The 23,345-nt window shown below is 32.9% G+C and overlaps 1 protein-coding gene across 2 annotated transcripts; it reads right to left on the bottom strand.

The window, feature by feature from the left end:
* Positions 1 to 6,650: 6,650 nt before the first annotated feature.
* On the bottom strand, positions 6,651 to 10,103 carry LOC118042467 (subtilisin-like protease SBT3.5). Of its 2 annotated transcripts, none has more exons than XM_073411380.1 (9): positions 9,743 to 10,103; positions 9,580 to 9,671; positions 9,154 to 9,485; positions 8,406 to 9,070; positions 8,243 to 8,331; positions 7,918 to 8,160; positions 7,708 to 7,822; positions 7,355 to 7,547; positions 6,651 to 7,273 (listed from the first exon to the last, which is right to left on the bottom strand). In XM_073411380.1, exons 3-9 carry the CDS (start codon positions 9,188 to 9,190, stop codon positions 6,714 to 6,716), a joined length of 1,902 nt encoding a protein of 633 aa, XP_073267481.1. In that variant the 5' UTR covers positions 9,191 to 9,485; positions 9,580 to 9,671; positions 9,743 to 10,103; the 3' UTR covers positions 6,651 to 6,713. The 2 variants fall into 2 exon arrangements, with proteins under 2 accessions (XP_073267481.1, XP_073267482.1); XM_073411381.1 differs by having other exon boundaries at positions 9,154 to 9,481.
* Positions 10,104 to 23,345: the final 13,242 nt, after the last annotated feature.

Raw genomic sequence — 23,345 nt, 5'->3', positions numbered from 1 at the left:
AGTTCTCTCTAATATAGATAGATTGATGTGGTAGATTTTTCCCAAACATACAATCTTATATTAGTGGACATGCATCTCAATTTGGCCTTTAGATAAGCTAAAAGTTTATTAGAAGATTTTAGAAGCACTGTTTCCTATAATGTTGAATTTTTATAGCCATTTAAGGTCGATAAAGCCTCCAAATAAGACTTAAAATTTACTATTATGGATTTGCCATTATTTTCTAGTTATTTTAGATTTTGTTTTTATTTACTTTATATATCTTTAATTATTTTTCAGCTTTATTTAGGATTTTTTTTCCTAGTGTGTTAAGAGTTGTCACATGAAGTTTTTATTAGTGAGAATATTATAAGAGAATCATTCAATACTACAACTATAAATTAGTATTTCTGCGTGATCCAATCTTCTAAAAATTATGTCATCCTTATTCTTTAATTCCTATTTCTTAGGTTCAACTTCGTCACCGACTAGGTCAAAACTCAAACGAACAGTTCAAAACTAGTCTTCTCAAAACTTTTAGTTTGGTTGACTTGAAACTGTCTTTGTAATAATCTCCTTCAATCCAAAACTATGACCCTAACTATATACATCTCAGTTAACCTGAAATCCCAATATACCAAAATTCTAATCTAGCGATCCTCTTTAACCAGAACTTTGATCTTCATCTCGGTTAATCTAAAATCTCAATTTGGTGATTACCTTTAATCGAAACCAAAATTTCTGATACTTCTCAATCATGAGGTTTGAAAACTTGGTGCTTCCTGATTGCAGGGTTAACCCGAAGACTCTTCCTGATGACATGGTTGATCTTTTTATTTTCTTGAGAATTTTCTAATAATAGATTTCTCCTCATTTTCTTTCCTGATTGTAGGGTTTAACTAATATTTCTCAATTATAGGGTTTGAATTTGGTGCTTTATGATTGCAGGATTGACCTAATTCTTCCTGATTGTGAGGTTTGAAAACTATATGTGCATCCTGCCAATAATTAACAAAAGCTTTTCCGGTGTTGGCCTTATCTTAGATTGTCAATCAATTACAAAGTTTCCTCCAATTGAAACATACTTTTCTTTTTTGATTTGAGCATTATTAATTGATTTGACCAAGCTTATTTGTACTATCTTCATAAAGGATTTTATGAGACCCATCAATGGATCATTTGCTTTCAAACAACCACCTTCCCCTCGAGATCTAATAATGTACTTTCAAATATCATGCTCATTCCTATCTCATTGTTGAAATGTAACCAAAGGGACACTGGTTTTGAAAGTATTTTGAAAATTAACTTAGTCAAAGACCTAACACACATCATTCAATACATGCAATCCTTTGATTATTTTGTATTTTGAAAATAAAAATTGACTCAATGTAATATTAAAACAATTTGTTTAGCTTTTTTATAGTTATTTGTGTTAATTTTAAAATTTTATTTTTGGTACATCATTCAATGGCACATAATGAAGTGACTTTTTGCAGATTTCAACACCAAAAGGTTCGAGTCAAGACTCGATATCCCATTAGGAAAGATTGCCTCTTTTCATGAAGTTGTAACCTTTATGGAAAAGCTCTTCGCATTTTAAGAGCATTGTTTATCAAGTTCAAATCACTTGCTTGATTAAAAAATGTTGTTAAAAACACGTAATGCTGACTATAAGTCATAGCTATGAAAAAATAAAAATACATATGCTTAAAAGGTGTTTGAAAGTTTCAATAACCTATGATCACCACAAACTATTCACTTCACTCCTTTTCTTTTGATGTCTTTGTAAAAGAAATGACATATAACCATGTCACCCCTCTTAACAAGACTTTTCATTATTAAAACTCTCATTATTATCAATTAAGGTATTGACATATTACTATGCCAATCTATTCAATAATAAATTTTAACTCAATCAATCAATGATTCAAGAAGCTCCATGGCCATGTCATTCATTTCATTGTTAATTTCAAACTTAAAGAGAAGACTAAAACTCATTGTTTATCATTTATCTTATGATACTACATATTTTTGTTGTCTTAACAGAGACCATAAAGCAACTCTAATTTTTTATTTGATGAATAACCTATCTTTTATCTAATCATTTGAAGATATAATAATCTTAATATTATTTTCCTTAAAAAAAGGCTCTATCATAGATACTAAAAGATATGGTATTTCAAACTTTCTTGTCTTTCGATCTTTTAGGTGCGTTTTCCCTTTAGTTTTGTTTCTTATTTCTTCTTATTCTTCTTCTTCTTCTTGTTTTTTTTTTTTTTTTTGCTTTTTTCCCTTTTTTTCCCTTCTTTTTTGTTTCACACATGCCCTCAATCATCAAATTTTTGGCATTGATTGTGCCTCTCTTTTTTCTCTTTTTCTCCTTTTCTTTTCACTTTTTTTTTCCTACTTTTGGCCCCATTTCAACCTTTCATTTTCACCATTTCCTTCACCATTGAGTCTATCATTGTCTTCATCCTTTCAACCAAACATTTCTCATTTGTTCTCAATATGGAATGTGATATAGGTCAGAGTTTCTTTTTGAAAGATTCTAATAGGCTTAAATTAAGAGTGTAAAGGATATATATTTTAAAAATTGTGAAAGGAATAAATAAAAATGGTCTTTTATCATTTCAAGCAAGGTTAGTAAGAACTGATAAATTTTAACCTTGTCCAGTAAAATGATTTGGGCTTGCAAAAAATCATGATTTGTGAGTCCATAACTACTGAATCCACTACAAGTCAATATGCATGCTGCTAAAGCTTAGCTCTATGATGTGTGGTTCAAATTCGTGTGAGTTCAAAATTTGTTAGGTCACCCCATTTTATTTGTCATGTCATTTTAGCAAACATATAATCATTTTAGAAATCATAGTCTTATATACCAACTCAAGGCAGACCCTATGAGACTATCTTAAAAGAAATAGATTAACATTTTGTCATTATGGATAACTTCAGCAATCTTGTTGTAGTATAACCGGAGATGAGAATTTTGACATTTTAGTTTGGTATTCTTGATGAAGTTTGGCACTTTGAACTATTTTGGCACCATAATATTTAGAACCAAGCAAACTTTAATTGCTAGTACAGGGTCGTCAGATCATTCCTTCAAGTTCTCTTAATTTCTCTTCTAGAGCAGGGACCAACAATTATATAATCAAAGGGTCTTTCAACTATCAAATCCATAATAATCAGAGGTTGAGTTAGCTGAATAAGGGCAATAGGGATAAAATGTTTTTTTGTTGTTGAATCTGCCCTCACGTTTATAGATGTATGAGGGATATGAGCTAATGGTGCTTCCATGAGAGGCGATGCAGGCGTTCCATTTCCACTCTTGGTACTTAACACTTATTCGAGTAGATTTGTTAGTCTAGCCATTTCACCTTTGATGGTCTCAATTTAATTTTGATAATGAGCCTATATTTGATACCTTTCTTCATTTTCCATCCTTTATCTCAATCAGGTATGGTAGATATTTGGTGGTGGACCTACATTTAACCTGTGAACATGTATGCTAAATGTATGAGCACCTTTAAGGGGTGACACATAGTCACAACTCTTGCATGATGAACAAGAATTTTGATTTTTGCCTAAACTCTATAATGAAAATCTTCATTGCCCTTTAAGGGGTGACACACAACCATTTTATCGTACATGTGCGACATCGCGATGATCATCCTCTCTAATTAGGATTATCAGTGGTGATGTGGGTGAAAAAGATAAGAAATTCTTATTTTTTATCAGTAAAAAAAAGAAAGAAAGTCGTTACTTAGTATTTTAGTTACTAGGAACCCTAACTGGTCTTAGAGTCGTGGTAAGAGGATTGATTGCATAAAGTAAAGGTATTAACACCCATATTATGCCTTACCTGAGGTGGTTTTTGTTGTTTGTTATGGTTTTATAATGTCTTTTTCTACCATCCTACTATAACAGATTTGCTACAATGAACAACTCTGGTTTTCTATGTCAAGACCTTGGTTTGATAAGGTGAAAAATCTTTAATTATCAATGAGGCTTTTATCGGGATAAAACTAGAATTTTTGCTACCGTGTCATTCCAAATAAAATTTCAGATGAAACTCCTTATGGATTTTATCCTTATATTAAAAGTGAATAAGTTATATTATTCACAATAATATTTTGAATATGACCTCATAATTTTTTTAATCCTTATATTAAAGTGAGAAATAAAATTATTACTCCTAATAATATTTTGGATATTAACTCTTTTTAGGTTTTTTATTTATATATTAAAAGTGAATAATATAAATATTATCCCTAGTTATTATATTAATAGTGGAAATATTTTCTTGCCAAAAATAATTTTTAAATATAGGCCAAAATCCTTTGGAATTTTATAAACATGTTGTCAAATCTATGCAAATTTTTTGAAAAACATGCCAATGTATTTTAAATTTTTCTTTAAAAAGATGCTTAAATAATCTTATGATTTTTGGACATATGCAAGAAAAAAATAATTTATTTTATTTTATTTTTTAAAACTTTGTTTGGCAAAATCCTATTTTTTCTTGAAATAAAAGGTCTAAGGGGTGTTTTCCAAATACACTCTTTAACCAAAAAAAACCCTTTAATAAAAACATGAGAAACCAAATAGGGTGTTAAACCTTTGACCTAATTTGACCATATTAAGTTAACCTAAAATTTTTAGTTCAACCATAAATCAAATAAAAAATCTTGATTTGACCCGTAACAACCAAAAAACAAAACCAAAGCCAAAAAACAAATTAAACACCCAAAAAACACAAAATCTCAAAAATTCTTGAACAAAATGGATCAAACATATAAAAAAAATGAACACCAATAATATGAAGAACACGGAAACCCAACCTAGCATCCATTCATTTCAATTATCAAAGAATCAACATGATTTTATCAAAATAAGTTTTAGTTCTAAACCAAAATCTTATGATTAAAAACCATCAAAAACATGTTATTGATGCAAATAAATACTAGATTATCTACTAATCAAGCATAACGAAGGTGTCTGTGCAAAGAAACGGACCAAACATGGTTAAAATCATGGGGCTAAGATAATGTTCTTCCCAGGAATACAAAGAACATTGGTTATAATCCTAGCTAGAAACTCAGCAAAGGTAGCCACTTTCAAGGCCTAGAAATGACATTTTTGATGTCTAAAACATACTTTTTTTATTCAAACATGTCAGAATATCATACACAAATATGTTTGAAAAAAACAACTATAAAAAAAACATCAAAACATCAAATCATGGATGAGGTACCAAATCTAAAAAACTATCAAAGTTAAAACATATTACATGTTCATGCAATATGGATTCAAAATTATTTTTTTGAAGACATTTTATGCATGAATATATCTAGCAAACCCATGATATTGTTTGCTTAAGTGTTTTTTTTCTCCTTTGACTTCTTTTCAATTATTTTTAAAATTTTATCTTTTAATATTATATTTGTATTTTATTAGGTTATCGCACTCTCATGACATGAATTGTGAGTTTGTTGTGTTAACCTAGTTGGCTTGAGTTTTGTTTGGTAATTAACTTTTTTTTGTCCAATTTCATCCTTTAAAATTGAGTTATTTAGAAATTAGACTTCGTAATTTATTTTATTTGCTTCAATTATGTTTTCTAGTCTCATGAACTGAGAATAATGTTTAACGAGTTAACCTGAGTGGACTCGGGTTGTTTATTTGTTTTTCCTAATTGATTTTTTTTTTTGTCGATTGGGAATTGAAATTCCTAATATATTTTGATTTGTGTTTTTATAGAAATATCTTAGTCTCATTATCTCCAGGGTGTGAGTTTTGACATTTTAATCATAGTTAAATCGAGTTGTTTTTTTTATTTTCTTTCTAAGAGGTTATCTTGGCGTCATGACCTGAGTCACGGGTCCTTTAACACTGAATTTGTTTTTTATCAGGCTGTCCACGTCTCATGATGTAGGTCGAGAGTTTAGTGAGTTAATTTAGTTGACTTAATTTTTTTAATTGATTTTTTTTTAAATTTCATCATTTAATATCGTGTTTTAATGGGAATTAAGCTTCATGATTTGCTTTGAATTGAACTCTCATTCTCATTTATTAGAGTCATGGATTTTGCGGGTTAAATCAAGTTATTTTTTTTTCCTATAAAGTTATGTTCGTCTCAGTACCCGAGTAATGAGTTTGATGGATTAACTTGAGTCATTTTTTAATTGATTTTTTTAATCTCATAATTCTACATTGCACTGATTAAGAATTAGACTTCTTAATTTGTTTCGATTTGCTTTTATGAAGTTATTTTGGTCTTATGACTCGGGTTGCATGTTTAACAGGTTAACTCGGTTTACTTTTTTAGGTCTTTTTTTAATTGATTATTTTTTTTAATTTTATTCTTCAATATTTGATTGATTGAGAATTAAGCTTTATAATTTGTTTTGGTTTGTTTTTTATAGAGCTATCATAGTCTCATAACCTAAGTCGTGAATTTAACATGTTAACTTTGGTTAATCCAACTTAATCAAATACGTTGTTATGTTTTAAAAAAAGATGTCATGTTAAATTTTTTTATTAGTCAAATTATGTTTTTACAAGTTGTCTTGATTGCTTTCAAACATGCAAAGTCAACCGAATTATATCATATTATATTAATCATCGCATAATTTAATTTTTCTTTTGCACTAGAAAAAATTAACATATTGGCAACATTTAATTTAATTTTATTTTAAAAACAATTAACTCAACTCATAGCATCACATGAATCAATAATCTGATGTCTCCGTAGCCCGTACAGATATTGGACTCCTAACAAAATGCTCACCATCAGTCCATGTTAGGCTCCCAAATCTATATTCTCCCTGAACTTTCTGACTCGACAAGAAGGTAACTCTGAAGGACAGAATTTTGTTGATCCTGTTGAAACTTAAAGTTTGAGGCTCTACTGCCAAGCTTATGCCAATTGGAGCCTGAACTATAGCTTTGTACACTGAATTAACATTTCCCACATTTGTCACTCTTCTTGTCACTGTTACTTTTGTTTTCAGGTTTGGAATGGTGATTGAAGGGAGATTGAGGTTAAGTCTAGTATTGGTCTTTTTCATGCAATTGATTTTGGCATTGGTTAACCTGGTAATAGATGAACTACTGTAGCCTATGGAGCAAAGGTATTGAATATATTCCTCTGTGGTGGTGTCATAAACAAGGCCTGGATACGCTGCTTTTTCAGGATTGACATGTCCCCCACCCATGTCGAATGGGTCTGCTTCCTTTCTTGTTGAGCCCTCCTCAAAGATTTTCATTCCATCTGTTCCAGTTTGGGAAGCTGCAGTTTGTTTCATTTAGTCAGACTTTTGCGATTAACCTGTAAAATGCATTAAATAATTGAGGTTTGAATTTTACTGACCAGTTGTGACAAGAGCTGATCTTATGGCTGCGGGAGACCAATTAGGATGTAAGGATTTAATGAGAGCTACAATTCCTGATACATGGGGACAAGCCATTGATGTTCCTGATAGGAATTCATACGAGTCACCTTGGTCTTTGGTGGCTGGTGTATATGCAGCTAAGATGTCCACACCCGGTGCGGCTATGTCAGGCTACCATCATGAATCAGACATTAATGATGACATTATACACTTTGAAATGAAAAGCGAACACTAAACATTGCCTATTTTCAAGATTTGATATATTTGGCTATTAGTAATTCTGTTTCAGGACTATTTTTTATTGGATACGAATTTAGTTTATTTTATATACCTTTAGAACTTCTGGAGTAATTGAACTTGGTCCTCGAGAGGAGAATGAAGCAAGTCGAGGAGATACCCTTTTGCCAACAACAGTCTTTGGAAAACTCAGCTTTGCAGTTGGAGACCTTCATACGATGTTAAAGGAACGTCATATATTTTCGTATAACCAAGCTTCGTGTGCGTGTGCGTGTGTGTGCCTTGACGTCTTCACATTCCTTACCTAGCTTGTCTAATGTAGGAAAGTATCTGTGTCCCTACTTCATAATCTACTTTGACGCATGGAATCCACTCGCATAACTCAATCCCATCTTTGTGAAATTGCGCATAAATGAGTCCAACGCCTCCTGCTTGAAACACAGATCCTGAAGCAGAAAACATATCCTGTGTATCTGATTTTGAGAGACAAAGTACGATTTTTCCTGCTGCTAATGTTGGATTTAGACTTCCAGGCTGGCAATCCTGGCTGAAGATATGGAACGTTAAAGCTCACAGGATGTACGAAGAAAATAATAGCTCTTCAAAGAACAGAAAAGGAGTGATCTTACCTCGGAACCATTGGATCCAAAGCTATGCGCTCAGAGTATGTAAGGCCCGCAAATCTGTGATTATGCTTACCTATAGTAATAGATTGACCCTGAATTCAACAAGCCAAAAAGAAACTTAGCACGGTCTATATTATTCTGATTTGTTTCAACATTATAACCTTACCCTGAGGGTTTTGTTGTTTCCAAGTGTAATAGCTGTTGGAAAGGCCCTGTCAATTGTAGAGGCTGCAACAGTGGTGAGCCAAGGTGCTGTATTCGCAACTGTCTGTGAGATAGGGCCATCATTTCCTGCTGAACAGACTACTGTGATTCCCTTTGAAGTTGCATGAAAGGAGCCAATTGCAATTGAATTACGCATATCGACATATGAGAACAAAGGAATGTCATTGCCAACTGACAGAGATAGGATATCTACTCCATCATGTATGGCTTTGTCAAATGCTTTCAGAATATCTGCGTCGGTGCATCCTCCATCTTCAATGTTCCAACAAACCTTATAAATGGCTAAGTGAGCAAGAGGTGCTCCTCCTCTTGCTAAACCTGTAGCTAGTCCTTTATAGCTTGCTTTTGCAACGAAATTACCAGCTGCTGTAGAAGCTGTATGAGTGCCATGGCCATCTCCATCCCGCGGCGACATGAATTCCCTGCTTTCAGTTTTGTTGAAATGTATTTGATCCTGAAATCCTTTTACGAACCAGCGTGCCCCAATGATCTTTCTGTTGCAATTGCATGACTTGAAGTGCTCACCCTGCTGACATATTCCTTTCCAACGAGATGGCACTGGCCCCATGCCTTCATCATGAAAACTTCTGGATTCTGGCCACACTCCTGCAGAATTACATACCAACCCAATTTTCAATGACCCTGTGAAAGAATTGGTGTCAGCTACCGAAGAAAGAAAAATAAAAAACCTGAATCAATAACACCAATGATAGTTCCTTGGCCCATGTTGCTTTGTGTTAACAGATTTTGTGGAGAATGATGACTGAGACCAATGAATTCCCAACTTCTAGTCGTGTGAAGCTTGTGAATCCCGTTTGGAATTACTTGAACAACACCAGGAAAATCTGCAATTTAAAGTAAAAAATCTCTTAATGAAAGGAAACATTTTAACTGACTAGTAGAGTTTTGAGCAATTATCGTGCCTGCTATTTCTGCCGCTTGAGACTCTGTAATTCTTGCAGCGAACCCAGAGAAGCCATGCCTATAGCTGTACAGAATTGAACTCTGTGCTGCTTCCTTACTTCAACAGAACAGAGAAAACTTTTAGCTGTTTTATGTAAAATTACAAATCATATCAACCTTTATTTTCATGAGGGATGTTGGTGTAATCATACCTGCCTAACAATGTCGACAGCATTTCATAGTGAGTTTTTTTGGTTGTTGCTGGATCCTCATGCCTCTTCTCTCCCATATACACAATGTGCACCTGGAAAAATTTCCATTTATAAACCACTTATACATACAGAGCTGTACTTTGCCTGAAATATTTAAACTCACTTTCTTTGCGGTCTCAGCATGTGTTGCAGGAATATGAAGCTGGTGTTGAAGTAAAATGATAGCTAAGATCATGAAGAACTGATTTTTGCTTGACCCTCTCCATTTACTTGATTTAGGGTCCATCACGCAAACAGAAGCGATGGTTTGTGAGTAAGAATTTTTAAATTTTGTGTGCTATATAATGTTTTGTCAAGGTCTACAAGTTGGTCATTATTGCACTTGTAATTATAATTCGAGCTTGTAGGAATACAGGTAAAGGGGAGACCATTCTTTTGGTACACTTTTTGCTCTTTATGCTTAATCAATGCAAACGAAAGTGAATGTGATTGTGGGCTCTTCCGGGGTTGGAAGATAATAAGAGAACTGCTTAGAGCATGATAAACTGAGAATCATGAATTTATAAAGAAAGATTTTGCTAAAATTGATCCCTTTTCCCACCTTTCCTGCCTTTTTCTTTTATTTCGTCACCATTTACAGTAGGGCATAAATGCTTGTTAGGCTGCTTTAAAGTACTTCAAAGCATATTTATAGGCTTCTCAAACAATAGGCAATGATCATGCATTCATTTATCACCTTCTTGGAAATTTGTTTGGTCTCATCACATGAACTTTCTGATATTCTAGAGGCATTTTATTTATTGTTGAAGTTAAAGGACATTTGTGGTTTTTTTGTCTATGGCCAGGTAGATTTGATCGATGAAGCCCTTCTAAACGAGTGACAGCAGCAAAAAAACACTCTTGAACTATAGGTTCTTCTACAATGCTTTCAAAGACACTTAAGAAGGCATTGGTCGTGACTTCTAATGTCTTCTGGTTCACTCATTTAGGACCAATGATCACAGCATGAGGCCACGGCTTGTAGTTGGTGTAGTGGATGTCAAAACATTTGGAAAATTGTAAACTTACGTCACAGAAAATGTCATCTATTCTGAATTCTTATGTGATTTTTCAAACATATTATGAAAATCGTTGAGAATTATCCAAAGGCTTTGTAGAAAATGATGCAGCCCCCTGTAGACACAATGATTGTATTGCCTTGCTTTAAAGACTGGACGTGAGATTCCCAGCGCACAATCTACATGTTTCTCTTTAGCTTTCGAATTTTTTTTTTTTATCAGTTGAGTGATACTTTCCGTTTTCCTTTAGCAGGCATGGCTTTAAGGAAAGTGTCTCCGATAAGGAATTCTATAATGCTTGGGAAAAGGTCTTCAGGATGGATGATGACGTGAGAAAAAGTTGGGAAGACAACGGGCATCTTACTCTTTCTTGTGGACCGACCTGGTGCCCCATCAAACTATATTCTTAATTCATTTCTCGTGTTGTAATGGACAAGCCCCTGAATCCTAAACAAAAATGTTCTCCAAATTAATTAATATTTGATGATAGATGAAATGCTATTTGATGATAGTTGAAATGCTAATTAACTTTTTTTTTGTTAAGATTTTCATAAATCAAAATCTTTTTAAATCAAAATACGAGAACCAAGATGCCTAAACTTAGTAGTCAACCAAGTTTGAGGTACGTTGACTTGCCAGTCAGCCAAGCCCAAGGTTTCTGGATTTAACAGTCAACAAAGTTCAAAGTAACGTAGATCTGACAAATATATTAAACCCAAAATATCTAGAATTGACAATTGGCAAAATTCAAGGTACATGAACTTGGTGGTCAACTAAGTTTAAAGTAACATGAGTCTCTGGTAAACATTCCAGACCTAATATATTCGAACTTAGCAATTAGCCATATTCAAGGTACTTGGACTTAGTAATTACCCAAGTCTATGGTAATATGGGTTTGACAAACATAACATACCCAATGTATTTGGATTTGGCAATAAGCCAAGTCCAAGGTGTGTGGACTTAACAATATGTTAAGTCTCGCCATAACCTTCCATGGAAACACACTAGAGAATGACCTTCCTTCCTTAGACACGCTCAACACGCTAAACAAAATGACAATCCTCCCTTAAACGTGTCTAAGGGAATGACTCATCTTCTTTGGGTCTAACCTAGGGGAAGAACTTAGCCTCTATGAGTTTAGTTACATTTGATATCTTATACCTTAATTTTTTTTACCCCCTTTTGGTACATAAAAGTCCTTCAAGGATCCACTATATTTTCATCAAATATTAATATAGATGTAAGAGATATTTATCCCTCATTAAATGCTATCAAGGTAAAATTACATTCCAAACCCTCCACTTCACAAAATCACGGGCTATAAATACACCATTCATGAGACCTTCAGAACAAAAGGTTCACAATCTTTATTTTCTACTGTATATATATTTTCAGAATATCTATCTCTAGAATATTATTTTATTTTCTCTCTAAAAAAATATTTATTTAAATATCGAAGAGTCCTTACCTTCATCAAAAGAAACTTTTTGCAGGTATTAGTCAAAAGTTATCTTAACTTACTAAACACTAAGTATAAGCTACCAACAACCTTGGTTAGGGAGAATTGATGAAATTATTAAAATTAATTGATTAACCAATTATCCAACTCGAGAGTCCTATTCCTAGACTACTTGAATTTTTGAGATATCGTCACTAATTTATTTATTTTTATTAAGGAGTTATTTTTAAATCAATTTATGTGTTAATCAATATCAAATAAATCTAACAATTTAAGATATTTTTACATTGATTTAATATATTTTAAAGAATTTAATAAATCTTTATATTTATAATTAATTTCAATGTTCAAATCCAAAAAAAAAATCATGAGAAAAAAAAAACACATTTCCTTAACAACCAAGTTTTAAGGATTAATTAATGTTACTAATTCAATTTTATCAAAATAATAGTGATTCCAACTATGACTGAGCCTGACGTAAGGCAAACTACTTCCTTAATTGTGAATGTTTTTTTTTTAAACAGTATCTTGTTTAGTGAACAAAGGCCTGATCAAACAAAAATCATCATGGGTGCCTCCTACATGTAATAGTCTTTAAAAGTTAAGTAATTTTTTAAAGTAATTTTTGTTAAAAAATAGTTTGTTTGAGTAGCTTTTTTTGAAAAGTGAATTTCTAGAAAGTAAATTATTTTTTAATGTTTGGTAGTATTATAAAAAATAAGTTAGAAACATTTTTCAATGTTTGGTTCTATTATGAAAAATGAGCTAAAAAATAGTTTATTAATTTTTTATTTTTTTTAAGTTTATTAAAATAATAAAAAATAAAATTTTCAAATTAAAAATTTGAATGAGAATAAAATTGAAAAAAAAACTAATTTCATAAATTATCTTAAATAAAATAAATAATAATCAAAATAATGGATATCAAATCTAATAAATAAAAGAAATTGAAAGATGATGAAATTCAAATAATAATAGTTACAATTTCATAAATTATTTCAAATAAAATAAGTAACAATCAAACGAATAGAAATTAAATTTGATGGATAAAAAATTTCAGTTAAAAAATTGATTAGAGAAAAACAAATAACAATTATAAAAAATAAGGATCAAAACTAAAATAAAAATCAAATTAAATCAAAATTTAAGGAATGAAATTAAAAAAAAAAAAAAGATTCAAACAAAATATATATCAACCAAAAGTTTGAGGACCAAATTTAATATAATCAACAAATAATATAATATTTCTAAATTTTTCACAACTTCTAGAAGTATTTTCTGTCCAAAATAAAAGAAAAACACTTTTCTAAAAATCAATTCAAATTTTTTTTTAACTAAAAAATATTTTTAATTGACTAATTTTTTTTAATGATAAATAAATATAAAAAAATAATTTTTAAAAAATTACTTTTGGAGTAAACAAACACGAGGAAGTGTCTATTAATAAAAACAAGGCTATTCCTTGATAAAATCTTTCACAAGTGTCGGGCTGGTGGGGTAGTACTGTGGATTCGTTAAACCCACCATAATTAGTCCTTAGCTTTAGAGAGGTTTTCGATAAGCCACGACCAGATAAAATTTTTCGTTACATAAAAAGTAATGCTCACACAATAATAACACTTTTAAAAGAGGATGAAGAATTTAAAACCTGAGTTATTGATTTGAACAATTTCAATAAACTTTGTTAGTTTTATAATATAATTATAAAAAAAATATCAATAATAAAAAGTAATGACTAATAAAAAAAATAAATGGTTGCCAATATTATAAAAAAAAAAATACACTTTGTCTTTAAAATATCTCAATGATATTATTTAATAAAAATTAAAAAGAAATGAGAATGAGATAATTTCATTAAAAACAAAAAAGAAAAACATCAACACTTAATTACCAACTAATAAAATATTGAATGATGAAAAAAAAATTAATTTCAAAATGGATAACAAAACCTTATCCTATTTAGCATACAAAAGTCGCTACCCACTTGTGAGGTTGGGACCTCGTACAAAAGAAAACAAATAAAATAAAGAAGGTAAACTCTCAAACAAACTAAATAATAAAATGTGAATGTGCAAAAAACAAAAAGAGATTCTCATAAGACTACGCAAGATCACAAGATTCTATCATTTGGTAATGCCATCAAATTCTATAAATCTTTTTTGTGATGTTTTGAAAATAAAAGAGATTAGAAAAAAACAACAAAGCCCTTAGAACTTTAGAAGTATGTATAAATGAATAATGGGTATTGTGGTAATTGAATAAAACTTGATAAGTATAACTAGAAAAAAATAAAAGAAAAAGGAAAGAGGGATATGAAATTTGAGAGTGAAAGATGGCAGGAGAGAAGAAAAGGGAAAGATAAGGTGGAGAAAAGAGAGATAGAGAAAAGAGAGAAAGATAAAGGAAGGAAAAGAAAGTTATAGAAAACAAGTTAAAAGGTAAGATTTATACTTTGAATATGTTTTCTTGATCTTTAATTTTCTGTTTTATTGAATATTAGGGTTTTAAAAATTTTGATCCTCCAATTATGGACAAAATTCTAGTATAGTTATGAATTTAAGACATTTTCATTTTGGTCCTCCAATTTGAAAAAATTACAATTTGACTCCTAAAAATTTGTTAAAATTCCAGAATGGTCCTTGAAGCATAATTAGAGATTCTGGACAGAATTGAGGATGAATTATAGGCAAAATTACAGTATAGTCATGAATTTATGATATTTTTAGTTTGATCATCTAATTTGACAAAATTACAATTTGACCCCTAAAAATCTAATAAAATTCCAGCTTGGTCCCTAGTTGTAATTATATATTTTTTATATTGGGAAAAATGACTAGTTTAGTTCAAAAATATATAGAGTTATGGAATATACCCTTAGATAAGTGTATTAAATAGTTTGGACGTTCTTTTTAAATCATTTTTGAATGTCTCCTTTGTATTCAAATAATCCTGATATTCTACCTGTATGGCATCAATAGGATTTTCTTTGATATTTGATTTTGAATTTTGTTCCCTTTTGATTCAAGTGAGTGGATAATTTACCCATACTTCTTGATAATATATATATATATATATATATTGATTATTGTTCTTGTTATGATAAACATGGTTAATTGTTGAATCTGAATTGTTAATATGAGTCAATATATACTTTTGAATTGATAGCTAATCATTTGATTCATATCATGAGTTGAGCCTTATGATATAAATATGTTTGTGTTGATTATGATATGAACATATGGCATACCAGTTAGAATACCCATATGAATAGGGTAGTGTTAGTCTTTATGTATATCGTATCTAAACCTTAGTCTTTGTGCATAACCTGATTCCTAGATCCATGACCGACATATAGGCAAGGTTCCTCTCTAGGTTTTCTGTAAACCCCGAGAAAAATAATAAATAAATAAAAGTGAAGAAATTCATGCATATGGTTAAATAAAAATAGAAATTCAGAAATTTTTGAATATAAAATTCCGGGCGAAATAATTCGAGACATTATAATAAACCCAGTACTGTTGAGGGTAGGATTTAATTGAAGAGAATAATACACTTAAAGGAAAAGGGGGGCTTAAATACAAATAAGAAAAAAAATATAGAGTATAAATACTCTCTCCTCACAAAAAAAAAAAAATCTGTAGGAACCATAAGGAGAGAAGATAGGGAGTTTTATACCCATTCTTGATAAATCAAGAGAGAAACACTAAAATTTCAAGAACCCATCCAGGATTAAGAGCTTATAGATGAGATAAACACTTGAGAGCAAAGGATTACCAAGAAATTGAACAAGAAGAAAAGAAATGAGGGAAATTGAACAAAAAGAAAAGAATGAGGGAGTTGAAAATCTTCAACTAGTTGAAGACCAAAATCTTAATTTGTATCGGGTAAGGTATTCTAAACATGATCTTAAAAAAATTCATTCTTTAAATTCGATAAAGAATTGATGTCTGGATATTGAATCATAGGTTAGGGTTCTTAGACATAAATTGGGGAAAAAGTACTTCTTATTGAGATTAAGTTAATTCATGTGTGTGGTATGTAGTTTATGAAACTATTGTGTGAAAGGGAGGGGGAGACAACTCTGGACAGACTTGTCTTTTGACTTTTGGTGAGATTTCGGGTAGGAGGATGAGGGAATTATGATTGGATTCCTTATAGAAATTGTAGATTTGAATATTAGCTAATCAGGAAAACTAGTCTTGCTCAATTTGGAGATGTGGAACTCCAGTTATAGGTTACCAACCGAGACTGAGTCGTGACTGATTATGTAGGGCAGTAGGACTGATTAGTTGATGAGCAATTTTGACTATCTTGGAAGCAGAATTGGGTTCTTCTTCCTTTAGAGAGCTGGTAGCCTCGTGTCTTAGCTTTCTAACAAGATCAATCTCATTTGAAATGGAGCTTTAGAACTTTAGATATAGTTAAAAATCTTATGAGTGTTCAGACAGTAACAGTTGGAAATTGGACAATAATAGTTCAAAGAGAGAAAGTAATAGTTGGAAATGGGACAATAATGGTTCAAAGTCAGACAATAATGGTTCAAAGTCATAAGAACACTTACACATTGAGATACTAACTCTGAAAATATATATGATATATGTATGTATGCTATTATGAGGAAATGAACATGCATGGAAAGCAATATATGAGTAATGGATGAATATGAATTCGCTATAATATCGATTTGAAGGAATCATAACAAAAAAACTTCCTTGTGATTCAAGAGGAGCAACCAGAATTGGATCTTCTACTAAGGGAGGTCGCGAGACAGGTGAAGCAGGTGCGTGATTTTCCTCCTATTTGCACTTATATATTTTAAATTCTTCTGGCGAATGCAATTACAATAAATGTCATGTTCAATGTAAATAAAGTCTACTGTAAATACAAGATTAGCTTCGGGTAATGGCATCTGTGATAGGATTGCCGGGAGATGATTTACAAGATTAGCTTCGGCTAATGGCATTCGCAATAGGATTGTCGGGATGTTAATTACAAGATTAGCTTCGGCTAATGGCATCCATGATAGGATTGCCGGGAGATGATTTATAAGATTAGCTCCAGCTAATGTCATCCGTGATAGGATTGCCGGGATGTGAATTACAAGATTAGCTTCGGCTAATGACATCCGTGATAGGATCGCCGGGAGATGATTTATAAGATTAGTTCCGGCTAATGGCATCCATGATAGGATTGTCAGGATGTGACTCACAAGATTAGCTCTGGCTAATAGCATCCGTGATAGGATTGCCGGGAGATGATTCACAAGATTAGACTTTGCAAGGTCACCTAGTTTATGCAAGTAAATAAGATTATTCAACTAAGAATATATAAATGAGTGTTAATTGAGTCTAAAAGATATACAAGCAAAATATAAGTTCTCTGTTAGAATTCTCATAAATTCGATAGAAAGTTAATACTTCATTCGTACTCATTACATGAGCATACATATATTCTTTATCAACATAATGGTATGTTTATTTATGTAATAGGTACATCAAACATCCAGGAAGATCATTAGTTTAGGACTCTACTTTGTAAAACTTATATAAATATTTAACTTAAACAAAAGGGAATTAACATGTTTATGTAGTATACTTTTGTGTAAACTTTGATGTATTTATAAAAATTTAGCTTAGCATTTAGTATTTTAGTTATCTTGTAATTAACCCTTTTGAAACATTTAGGGACACTTATTATGTTGTAAATACTTTATTTGCATGTTAGTATTCATTTTCTTTTATGATGTTTGGACTATATTCATATTGATCTTACTCGTAGGATATATATATTGTGTGGAATTATGAGGTTTAATACAAGGTCCGAACTTATGGGACTTTGTAATGATGGGTTGATTGAGTAAACTAATAGTAGTTGATAACTTGGGATGTCCTAAATACAAACAAAACTTTGCTGAATTTTTGGAAATAATAATAATAAAAAATTACCCTCAAATAAAGATGATATGTTGGAATCTTTTAACATTGATCGAGTCGTACAGTTTGGACTGTTACATTTTCATACCTATGCGAACCTAAATTCATATACAAACTTATCATTTAAATAGCTCAATCAAAGTTCAATGTAAGAGTAACAACAAAACTAACTTCATAATATAATTTGATTATCTTAATACAAGAGTTAATATAAATTTATAATTGTGGAGCACTAACTAGACATAAAGAAAAAGTAAAAATTACAACCAAAAGAGCAGGTCTGAAGGTCCAACAAAAGTGACCTTCTAACAAACTATAAACCTAAAAAAAAAAAAAAAATGAGAGGAGGAGTTTAACAACTCAATGAGTAGATAACTTTCAATACACACACACACACATATAGTTTCTCAAATAGGCCATAACAAGCTTGTCAAAAAATCACAATGCAATGAGCATAAGGCTCCATACTATGAGATGATTAGTCCACACAGGTTGATGACTCCCAAGACCAACTAAGGTTCAGATACGATATACACAAAGACTAACACTACCTAGTTAACGTGGGTATTATGACTGGCATACCATAGGTTCATATCATAATTGAACAGACAAATTCATATCCCAAGGCTCAACTCATAATATCAATCAAATGAGGAGCTATCAATTCAGAAGTCAATTCAAAAGTATATATTGACTCATATCAAGAATTCATATTCAACAATTGATCATGTTTTATCGTAATAAAAATAATATATATTATCAAGAAGCATGATCTAATTCGTATTAACAATTCAAATATTTATACTATTTCTCATGCATATGGAAAATTATTCACTCATTTGACTCAAAAGTGAATAGAGCTTGATATCAGATAAAATCCTATTGATATCCTACATGTAGAATATTAGAATTATTTGAATACACATGAGACATATTAAAAAACGACTCAACAAGAATGTTGTAACCCATTTTTGGGTCCCCACATAAAAAATAATAAAAATAAAAAATCTCAAAAAAAAATATATTATAAAAAAAACGCAAAACGGTGCCGTTTGGAAACGACACCATCGTTCTTCTTCCCCTGGACACGCAAGAACAGGGGAGAAGAATCGTTTTGTTTTCTTCTCTTTTCGCCTACTTTCTTTCCAGTTTATTGCGCAAAAAGACGCCCACCATGGACACCCACTTGCCTGGCGTTGTTATCCGTTGAAGGTAGTGGAGGGGGCGGCCAACAGTAGCCGCCCCAACACGTTCACCCTCCCCTGTTTTCCTATAAATACAGGGGAGGGCTGTTGAAAAAAAAAAAAAAGGAGAGAGAACAGAAAAAAGAAAAAAAAAGAGAAGACCAAGAGAGAAGGCAGAGAAGAGAAGGGAGAGCAAAGAGAGGGGAAAAGAGAGAGAAGGGAGAACACAGAAGAAGAAGGAGCAGTAAAGTAGAAAATAGAAAAATACAGAGGAGAGAGAGAGAGAAGGAAAACCGCCGGCCACCGGGAACCGCCAGCACCGACCCTGCCGCATCAGCTGCTGCCAGCATCAACACCGTTCCAGGTAACTTTCTCCACTGTCATTTTTTTTGCTTCGGCTTCGGCTTCATCTGCATGCAGAACGTTTACGTTCTGCAGCAGATGAAGATTAATTAGCTAGTTACTGTGCTGTGCACAGTAACTGGCTAATTAATTCACGGGTTACTGTGTGCACAGTAACCCCGGCTACTATGCATGCTAATTAATTCTCTGGTTACTGTGCACACAGTAACCCGGTTACTATGTGCACAGTAACCAGCCCATGCATTTGGGCCATGTTCGGCCCAGCCCATGTAAAAGGGCCAGGTGTGGCCCAGCCCATGCAATTGGGCCTGATCCGGCCCATTGTAAAAAAATAGAAAAAAAATATTATTGTTTTAAAAAAATATTTATGATGTTCCCACTGTTGATTTATGTTATTTTTATTAATATCGGATAGTATTTTTATGTCGTAAAAATACAAATCGGGTATTAAAATACCCGGGTTTTTTTGTCACAAACTTCCAAAAATACAAAAAAAATTTAAAAAACATTTTTGTGCATACGGCCAAGTGTCTCAAATCTAAAATATCATATCGTATTTTTCATATGTCAAAAAAAACAATATTTTAGCATGCATTTTGGCTTTAATAACCAGTTTATTAAAGTCAAGAGAATATTGGCCAAAATTTCAAAAAAAACAACAAAAATTTTATTTTGTTTGTCTCTTGGTATCGGGGGTATGACATTACACGTAATGCATCTTCCGGATATTTAATTTCTTTTTTTTACGGACACTCGAACCTGGGGTATGACATTACATGTAATGCGTATTCCAAACAATTACAAACCACAACACAACATGATTTTAGATTTTATCAGACATTAAAACAATGCAGCCTACCTTAGGTAGGACGTAGTTGGGGTGCTAATACCTTCCCTTTACGCAACCAGTCTCCGTACTCGATCTCTAAAGACCAGTTAAGGTTCCTAGTAACCAGAATACTAGGTGGCGACTCCCATTCCAATTTTTCACTTGTAGAGACAAGAATTCCTTGTCTCTCCCCATTTTTCCAGGAATAAATTATTTCGATTTTTCCTTGAGGGTGGACGATCGCCGCGCCGCCGCACACGTGCGACAGAATGGCGACTCCACTGGGGAATCTTGTGGACTAAGCTTTGTTTTTGTCTGATTTATTGTGTTTTTTGTTGTGGTTTGCGTGTTTATTTTTAAATATGCATTTCCTTTATTTATTTCTCACGCGCTTTAATTTTGTACATATTTGTTCATGCATTGTATAGAACTGCCTCATGCATCACATGCTTTATATTTTTCAAGCACACACAAGCTTCTAAGTTAAGTGGGGAATTAACAATCTGCCCTTGACTATTGGTCGGGTTCAGATGCGTGAAACACCCAACTCATATCTGAGTGCCTGCTTGGTAATGGTGGGCATACGTGTCTTAACTGTTCTTTGCAACGCCCCCATACTGCCTTTACGAAGGACGTCACTGGGCAGATATGAGACCCTTTTGAGACCAGGTAGAAAACCTATGCATGAATAGACGCTGTCTTTAGTTTGTATGCGTTATCTTTCTTTACAGAATATGTCATACAAAAAAAAAAAAAAAAAACCATGTCACCCTTGAAGGGCAAGTGCATCATATAAATTACATGTTCATACATTTAACATGCATACATGACAGATTGAAATATAGGTCCCCAAAAAGTCTACAACACCCGACTTCGAGCAAGAAACATGGAAGATGAAGAGCGTGCTCAAAGTGAGGCCTATTTGCACGAAGAGTTGGAGTCTCTGAAAATAAGTGTGGCTCACCTCACTAGCTTACTCAAGCAAACACTAAGAAATACCTCTGATGAAGGTCCTTCTAATCGACCGATCACCTTTGATCCGGCTCCTACTACAGTTCAGCCTGAGGAAAGAATGAGTGAACATGGTCAAGAACCTCAGCAAAATCCAACATTTGTGCAGTCAACGACACCTGCACCATCCCCAACAGTCGTGAAGGCATCTGCTAATGAGTCCCACGAGGCTAAGTCATCTGATAGCATTGATCAAGCTAAGATAGAGGCGCTGGAAGCCAGACTTAAAGCCATTGAAGGGATAGACTTATATGACCCGGTCCGGGCAGCAGAGATGTGTTTGGTCCCAAATGTGGTTGTCCCAAAGAAATTTCGTGTTCCTGAATTCATCAAATACAGTGGAACACAATGCCCCATGACTCATCTCAGGTCCTACTGCAATAAAATGGCTGAGGTAGTACATGATGAAAAACTACTAATGCACTTTTTCCAAGACAGTTTAAGTGGGGCAACTTTGAGTTGGTACATGAGATTGGATAACACAAAAATTCACAACTGGAAAAATCTTGTGGATGCTTTCATCAAGCAATACAAGTACAACATGGACATTGCGCCCGACAGAACCAGTTTGTCCAATATAGAGAAAAAGGATAAAGAAAGCATAAGGGAATATGCTCAAAGATGGCGAGAATTAGCTGCTCAAGTACATCCCCCACTTCTGGACAAAGAGATGGTCTCTTTATTTGCCAACACACTCAAAGCACCATATTACGAACATATGATGGGTAGTTCAGCCCAACAATTCACTGATGCTGTGATAGTGTGTGAACGCATAGATCAAGGTGTCAAGAGTGGTAGAATTGCTGCTCCAACCGAGAAAAGAGGCGTCGAAAGAAAAGATGTTCACCATGTTGAAGATGGCTACAAGGGTAAAACAAATACATCCCAGAATTACCATACTCCATCCCAAATTGCCAACATCAAAAAACCTGAACCCCAAAACTTTCAAGCCAAAAGCCAAATTGGAAATTTCCAAAGGGTTCAAGAACAACTACCTCCACTACCGTTACCCCTGAATGAGATGTATCAAAAGCTTTTGAGCATCGGGCAAATAGCTCCAGAACCTCTAACACCTCTGCAGCCACCTTATCCTAATTGGTACAAGCCAGAACTCAATTGTGAATACCATGCTGGTATTACTGGGCATAGCATCTATACTTGCAACGCCTTCAAGAGAAAGCTTCTGCAATTAATCAAGGCTGGGTGGATAGAGTTGGAAGACACCCCCAATGTGAATACGAACCCGCTGCCTAATCATGCTTGAAGCATATTAGGATGGAATGTTTGGGGAATTGGAAAGCATCAATGGTCCAACATGATAGCTTGAATTTTGTAGAACTCAAATTTTGATCGTGGTGTTGTTCCGCATTGTCTTTGAGTCCTCTACGCAGAGCTTTTGAGAGGAGGTAGCCTATGAACAGATGCGCCAAAATAGAGGAATGAAGCCTGCCTTGTTATTGCCTTTTGTTAATGCTTTTGAACAAGACTTTCTCTGTTCATGAGCTTCTCTTGTGAAATAAGATCATGTGTTTTCCTGTGGTCACATCACATTCTTCTTTGTTGTTATTACATATAAATAACATTTTGAGCGTAACTTCGCTCACAACACTATAACATGAAGAATCCTTTGGTATTCCTTTCCTCCAAACCCATACATAATCGCATATGTTTTCAAGGATATTTTTTTGGGACCTCCAAAGTGAGTACAAAAAACAAAAATCATGTTGATATTTGTCCAAAACAAATGCATCTTGGAAATTCAAGTGATTTCTTAAATAGGTACACATATACCTAGAAAACTTGAAAGAAAAAATACAACAAAGACAAACAACACTATGCGGTGACTCAAAAGCTGAGTTTTATTTGACTGAATAAATCACTTTGCATACGCGCATGAAAGCAAGACCTATCGATCCTCAATGCAGTGCA

This window comes from Populus alba, chromosome 1 (assembly GCF_005239225.2).
Source record: "Populus alba chromosome 1, ASM523922v2, whole genome shotgun sequence".
In the NCBI taxonomy this organism is placed as follows: Eukaryota; Viridiplantae; Streptophyta; class Magnoliopsida; order Malpighiales; family Salicaceae; genus Populus; species Populus alba.
Note: the sequence above shows the minus strand (reverse complement) of the source record. Positions and strands in the feature narration are given on the sequence as shown.